Source organism: Plectrocnemia conspersa, unplaced genomic scaffold, assembly GCF_051122295.1.
Source record: "Plectrocnemia conspersa isolate PC_06_02 unplaced genomic scaffold, ASM5112229v1 ptg000008l, whole genome shotgun sequence".
NCBI lineage: Eukaryota > Metazoa > Arthropoda > Insecta > Trichoptera > Polycentropodidae > Plectrocnemia > Plectrocnemia conspersa.
Window position 1 is genome coordinate 10310871 of NW_028277172.1, and position 7815 is coordinate 10318685.

Below are 7815 nucleotides of genomic sequence, written 5' to 3' on the forward strand. Positions count from 1 at the left end.
GGCGTCGTGTAGTGGTGGTGGTGTTGTATGGACAGCGTCGGGCCGGCGCCGGATGGATTCATCTGGCACGTTTGAAATGGTCAGTACTAGCCCATACAACACCACCTCCACTATACGGCGCCGATCCGGTGCCGGGTGAATCCATCCTGCACGTGTGAAACCGATATTGCCGGGTTGCTGGAATAATATTTTTTTTAAGTTACCGGATTAGTGAGATTATATTGTATTTTTTTTTATCTCTCGTAATGTGGAACTGTCGACATTTCTTGTGAGTGATTTTATCTTCCATTAGATAGTGACGGATTACTGGATTTTCCAAAGTTTTGCTTTGTTTAATATAAGTGGTGCTTTTTTACAATGTGCAATTTTCTGGAAAGATACACATAAAAAATGAGTGAAAAACAATTCGCGCGAGTATGAAAATATTTACAATGGTGAGTAAATATTCTATTTCAAAATAATTATAAGTATGTTCTTAGTGATAAAAATGTTATTTGTGAATTTTAATGATAACACGAAAACGAGAGTTAATTTCTTTTTGTAATTTCTATAAATATACATCGTAGTATTTAAAAAAATACTTTTAATAATTAAACGCTTTAACTATTTATCAAATATATTTCTTCAAATATACGAAATATATTTTATTGTGGATATAAAATTCTTTATTTTTTATTTGTTTGCTATCCGACTTGTGAAAGTTTTAAGTACCATTAGTCTACCTAAAACCGTAGTATATTATAACCATGCGTAAAATTAATCGTTTCAATATTTTTTAAGTAATGATAATTAATTTTAAAATCCAAAAATGTTTATTTTTAACGAAGCATTGAAAAATGATTAAAATTAATACATTGATATAATATTACCATGTTCTGAAAAATCATTAAAATATTTACACGCTAATTTAGTGTGGAATTTATACTTCCGATGCAGCAAATTAAAAAAAAATCCGCGAGTGTAATATTCCATGAGAACAATGTTCGTAGGCGCGAATTCAAACCATTCGGAATCGAAACCCATAAAACATTTGCTTACACTATATGGTGGTACAAAAATTACAAAAATTATTCCGACAAAAAATGGTTAAAAAACAACACCTGTGTAAGTTTTCAATCGCAATCTGATATTTATTACTGTCTATTTGTTTTCAATCGAACACATATTATCCAGCAACCATTCAAGAACAATAGATTGTGAAAAAAATTTTAAACGGTCAAACATTATTTTTGTGAATAAAACAGTTAAAATTCGTTAAATTCTTTAATTGGTAACTTGTACATTATAAATATGCTGTCAGTGGGTTAAATATGGCAAGTTCATGTAAAATGCATTCAACATTAAATTGACAACGCAATTTATTTATAGAAAAACATAGCATAATCTTATCCTTACTTAAAATACCATACAATTAAAAAAATAATTATATCACAGATGATTTATACATTGAAGTTAAGTCATGGGTCCGTATGTTAATCAAGTCGCTCTTCAAAGCATCTTTGGACTCTTGAACATCTCGTCTGACTTCTCCGCTCTTCTTGGACACCTTCCGGTCTTCTTCAAGTATTCGCCGAATTCGCAGGTCGGCACCTGACATTGTCCGTCATTAATGCAAATTCTGTCCTTCAGTCCAAAGTATTCCCTTCCCCTCTTGATTCTCATGCAATCTTTCTGTTTGTTCAAGCAGTCGCAAATGCAGTCTCCGTTATCTAATATGTGTACCGAATACTCGGTCGGACATTGACACCTATAATACAAAATCAAACGATATCAATCTGTTTTCGGCGGCGATTTCTTGGATTTTTTTCGATTGACCTTTTGAGCGGCACAGGTGCTTCAGTTTCGGCTTCTACCAATTGGATAGGTTTGTAGTATGACCGCCCCATGCGATGCGAATAACTGGACAAGTCTTCGTCTTCGACCATCATGTCCATTTTTTTTGAAATGCATTTACATTCTGTGTGGTTGACGAAGTTCAGTTTTTCAATCTGATTATCACCTCGCCCGACGGTCCTTGTCTGAAAACAAGAATGAAACGTGTTATCTAACATTGATTATTTCAATTTGAATAAAGAAACTAAAAGTAATCTAAAAAATAAACTAATATTCACATGGAAGTTAATAATGAAGGTTTATCAGTTTATTTTATTAGATATAGCATTTTTACATAACGTCTACTACGAATTTCTAGGTCAAGGCAAATTTTTTTAAAAGTATATTATTCAGATGAGATAATAAATAATTAATTAAATTACAACAATGTACGTATAGATTCAGTAGTAGGCTTTCAAAATACAATTTTCAATCTTCCGTCTTTGATAACCAAAATCAGAACGTAATTAAAATACTTATTTAAGTATGTTAAGAAACCAATTTCTTTATTTAAGAGTTGATATCAGTTTCAGCATATTAATTATACCCAATTGACAAGATATGGGCGAAGTTAAAGCCACTAGTTGAGTTCTTATATTTCATGAATCAAGTGGATTACAACAGCGTAAACTAATCCTCAATATTGTAGCCCTATTGTGCTGCTGAATAATTTAAATCCACAAGAACTGTGCAAAGGAAGGCACTGGTTGTAAAGGCATTCAACACGTGATTGAGGCAATAATCTTGTTTAGGACATTTAAAGACGAAAATTTGTATTTTTATCACTTTCATTCCTGTTTTTCACTACCACTCATAATTCATTATAAAGATAGTGTGACAGAAATTGACTCGAGAGATTAATGCTTCTCTCATATGCAATTTTATGTTGTAAATAGAGTGTATAAAACGTGTTGAATGATATGATATAAAAGCTTGTAAATATTTTAGATAAAGTAAACACGTACAACTTTACATTGATTATGACTATATTTAACTAAATTTAAAACCACAAAAAAGGCCTTAAGCAAATTGAAACTGTTCATTATTAAAACCAAAAATCTTTCAGCTTTTGCAGACTATTCAAAGAATATTTTCGACTATTGTATCAACCAATTTAAAAACGGTAGATAGAACTTCGTTGAACGAACTCTACAGAAAAAATAAGTGATGGATAATAGACATGTGACCATATCTATATATTATGAGGTGAGCTTTATTGAGGTTACATTTACAATCAGGAGAAGGCTGTTTAAGCTTGTGCGATGCCTTTCATTAGATATGTGATGATCTCGACTCTTACTATAGCATGATAATGCAAGAACACATTTATAACATTAATCTATTATTATAAAATACAACAAAACCATTTTTGAGTAGTTTAATGAATTAGTTACTTGTATAATCGTCCGAATATATTACTTTTATATCCACTGGTTTGTCAATTAGTACAATACTACGTTAATGATATCTTACATAGAAATGTAGCTCCACAATTTCAGTAGTTTTCGGCGCACAAGTTAACGAATCCGAGCTACAGCATCCGATGTCATCACCGCATCTGTGCAGCATCGTGCAATGAGGTATGTACGTCTTGGAGGGTTCCGGATACGCGCTCTGAATATTTATCAAGCGAATTTTCGGAACTTTGCATATGGCTTCCGTCGAAATCTTTACTGTGTGCTGCACAAGTTTATTCATTTCAATCTCTGTAATGAATGAAAAATATAATTAATACACATCTTGCTTTAAAAATAATCTCAAACAAGAACACAAAGGTTAACGGTGTATCAAATATGTTTTAATTAAACAATATGCAATCGCTCTTTTTAGACGAATAATATATTTAAAATAAAACGTACGTTTTCTTTTATCTTTATATGGGCCTCTCGACTGTCGTAAATCGAATTTGGAACCATGATATTGCCATTTAGGCGATAAAGTAGTAGTACCGTCAGCTTGAGGATTGAGATCCTGTAAAATGTAAATAAACATATTGTGTAATGAAATTCGATAAAAGTGTATTTATATATTAAAAGGTCAAAATAACAACATGCGTATTTCCCATGTGATGTAAGTAATCAAATAAAAGCTTATTAATATGATGTTAGCAATAATTTAATGAGAAAAGTGAGATAATAGCTAGATAATAAATCTCACAATAATAGTTTTTTTACATGTTTGATTAATTGATATTGATTTAATTATATTTATAAACGTTTTTATAATAATAACAACAATTAGATGGTATCATAATTCCCTCATTTTTATATTTATTATTTTCAATTAATATCAAAAATATTTCTTTTTAGAGTTTATCAGAAATAAAAGTATAATATATACTAGTTACTACCTAGTTTAAAATGAAAACCTATAATCTAATCATTAGATTATCGGTTTTCACTAGATTTCAATTGTCCCAATAGATTATAATGGGACAATTTACAAGAACCATAATTAATTATTATAACAAGTTGTCTATATAATTTAAAAGTTTTTAACCAGTGGTCAGCAAGTTTAAAGAAGTCTCATCTAAAACACGGTTTAATCGTTTCGAAATAACTGTGCAGTGCAGATGATTTAACTTTTTTTAGCTTGTATTGGTTTTTAATATAAATTTGCTATTGAGATTTATGTGTATGCTATTTTAGCCATATACATATATGTATGTAAATCGTTTGTCACAAATAATCAATGAAAGATCACTGATGTAATGGTTAACAATTCAACAATAAATAAACATAATCAAAATATAAACTGTTACACAATCATTATAATTACATACCTAGTAATAACAATATTGTGCAATAAAAAACATTGGATGTTTACACGTCACAGTTACGATTTCGTATTTACACTTTATTAATAATAGAATTACAAATAATGCCTAATTAAATTTTACATTTAAAACAGTTTCCCTAGTTTCTCAAACTGTGAGCGGCAAATTTATAACTAAAATAAATAAGTAAGACTGTACTACTGTTAATGACATAGTTCTCTTTATTCTAACAACTATTGTACATCAATAGTTTTAATAAGCATTATTACAAATAAAATCATGTGATACTCAGTTCGTTATATTTTTTTATATAGTAATTTGACAATCGCGTTAATAAAGAATTGCGTTGCTTTAATGCCTGGCCCGTTTCATGTGTGTAAAGATGAAGAATCGGAAACATTTTCTAAACTTAAAAAAAATCGTTTACGCAATACTAAAGTGACTATGATGTCACTCTTAACGTTTAGGTAAATATATTTATTATAACTTTTAGAGCGTATCTGTGAGTGTATCAAAAAATGTTTTATCATAAACATACGTAAATCGTGGTATAAAAATCTTCTTAGGCGACAACAGCAAAATTTAAATGCAGTTTCGTTGACTATCGTCAAATCTCCGTGAAAAAAATCTATGAGAAAAATGTATAAAATAAAACATTTTTTTATCGTTTTATTTTTATGGGTTTTTTAAAACATAACTGCCGTATTATAGAAAAATTAATGTCATTTAATGAAATATTATGAATCTTAATAAAGTTGAAATTATAAAAAAACTGAAAAAAATATATATTACATTTTTTGTCAGTTAAGTGGGATAAAACGATATTTCGAGAACTTACATCGAAATTTCAAGAATACGATAACTTATAACGACATAAACTTTCCTTTAAAATGATCTCTTTTAATTTATTCAGTTACCGATCCATCTTCTTCATTAAAAATGGCGGCAATTTTTTTTTTTTATCTTCAATGTGTTTCGTAGACAAGGTGCTGTATGTTATTTTCGGAAAATAAGTGACAAACACAATATTTCTATGGACATTAAAATGTTGAACTATTGATTAAAGTTCGGTTGAGTCTTATGGGGTTATAAATATCATCGAAAACTTCAGTGTAAATCTTACAAGGGTTAAATGCAAAAAGGCATGTCTGAAATAAATGCTCACCGATTCCATGTCGTAATCCTCTTGCGAAGGATCATCATTGAACTCTGCATCGGCCTCGGCCTCAACCATAATCCTGATAAAATCTTCGAAAGCATAGGGTTCCTCCTTAGCCTCCTCGTCCACTAGATCATCGTACTCCAAATCGGCTAGATCTAGATCGTCTAGCGAGTCTGTCTCATCTTTGAAACTGTCGGCTACATTTGCACTTTGATTGTGCATCGGCTCCGCCTCCGATTCTGGCACTATCCTGTTCAGATTGGACAACTCGCTCATGATGTAGCTTAACCTGGGGTATCTACCGTGTCTCAATTTAGTCTCCGCTTGAGCGTCTCTCCCGGGAGAGGCTAGAGCCAGGCAGGCCAGGCATAATAGCAAGAAGAGTCCAGAAGACAGCATGTTCGTGGCCGTCGTCATTGCAGTAGTTGCCATTGCACTACATGGCACGATGCAGGAATGCGCTTACGCAAGGGAGAATGCGGCGCACGTGCACAGAGAGAGCTTGGGCCGCAAGCGACACGGCCACCACCCCAAAACGCTCGGGCCGGACTGATCGGCGCGCCAGAGATTCTCACACATTATTTATAATAACATGACACCATAAATAAAACAAGTCGACGTGACTCATGTTTACTCGGCGCTTGGATGTGCCGCAGCCCTTCCCAAAGTATGCGTGATGAACCCTTTATCTAGCGTTGTATTTATTCGAATAAAACATTGCCAAATAAAGATCATCCATTTAACGACTAACTAAACACGTATCAAGTAATATAAATATGAAAAAAGCATAGGATTATTAACGATCGACATGGAAAGAGTCTTCGATACGGACGGCTTAACATATAAATTATTTAAAAATAAAGCCCCTGTTTGCCTTATAAACATAAAATCCCAAAAAACAGAAACCAAATAAAGGAACTTATAGTAATTTACTTCGGTTATCTGGAATACCATTCCATTTAATTAAGATTGTTAATTATCCAGAAGTTTTGACAATAGATGACAATTTAGCACGTTAAAATGATAATGTAGACTGTGTAGATGCAATTGTTTAAGTCATTAATTCAAAGCATCAAAGAGTAAGCGAAGACGACGACAGTGATGATGAATATACCCTTGTCCGTGTTACTAACCAGGAAAAAATGTAATGCCGGATGCTTCATAAGATTCCCATGTCGTTTGGACGAAGTACCGTTACATGAAATAGCATGCTTTATCTTTTCTTCCTACTTTTATTTCTAGGGGATCGGCGTCAGTTCTGGATTGTTAAATAAATAAATTTGATTAACTTACTATAATACCACTAACTTCATTCTATAATTCTGTTCTTATGTATCTGATTTTCTTAATTTTGCGCAGAATTTCAAAGATCTTTTAAATAAATATAATTATTATAGTCATTATTAAATTTGTTCCTCCTATTGTTGTTTTCAAAAGCAATAAAATATTTGTATTTATTATAAGAAAAGAGCATTATTATATAATAAAATAAAATGATGAATAATTCTTTAGAAGCGCAGGGTAACACCCCCTCGATGTACGGCTGAGAGGCAAATAGTAGTGGATTCTAATTAGAATGTAATTTTTCCAAATTTTTGTAAATTTTCACTGCAACGGCGTCGATACGATTTTATTGCTTTTTACGTAGATTTTTGACTTCTGAGAAGAGATAATTGTTTTTTTGCGCCCTCCTATTGGTGCTTATTACAAAGCAATAACTGATTAACCTGTTTTTGCTTTGTAAAAAACCGAAAAAGTTTTTTCCGAATTGATTTTTGGTGCTGCCGATCTGCTGCGAATCTAAAACCGTTATTTAACCAAATAAATAAATAATTATACCGGTTATAACATACACTAGCTCAGTGTGGAGTAACTGCAGTAATACATTTTTTCCAAACTTCAAGTTTGTTCAAGGCTAAATGAACTGCGATGAATTTTTAGTGAAATTTTTCTGATTGCATTTTTTTCAAATTAGTAAAATATAGTCTGTTTAAAAAAACCCAGA

The 7815-nt window shown here is 31.6% G+C and overlaps 1 protein-coding gene across 1 annotated transcript; it reads right to left on the minus strand.

The window, feature by feature from the left end:
* Positions 1-1250: 1250 nt before the first annotated feature.
* LOC148232934 (uncharacterized) lies at positions 1251-6361 on the minus strand. The gene is made up of 5 exons (XM_088189199.1): positions 5814-6361; positions 3732-3843; positions 3346-3578; positions 1816-2018; positions 1251-1747 (listed from the first exon to the last, which is right to left on the minus strand). The coding sequence occupies exons 1-5, from the start codon at positions 6240-6242 to the stop codon at positions 1489-1491; spliced, it is 1236 nt and encodes a 411-aa protein (XP_088045325.1). The 5' UTR covers positions 6243-6361; the 3' UTR covers positions 1251-1488.
* Positions 6362-7815: the final 1454 nt, after the last annotated feature.

Excerpts from the sequence above, each read along its gene's own strand:
- LOC148232934 (XM_088189199.1), bottom strand. The coding sequence starts at position 6,242 with ATGGCAACTACTGCAATGACGACGGCCACGAACATGCTGTCTTCTGGA. Across the intron at positions 3,844-5,813 it reads AGGATTACGACATGGAATCG|GATCTCAATCCTCAAGCTGA; the intron begins GTGAGCATTTAT and ends TACATTTTACAG. Across the intron at positions 1,748-1,815 it reads GCACCTGTGCCGCTCAAAAG|GTGTCAATGTCCGACCGAGT; the intron begins GTCAATCGAAAA and ends TTTGTATTATAG.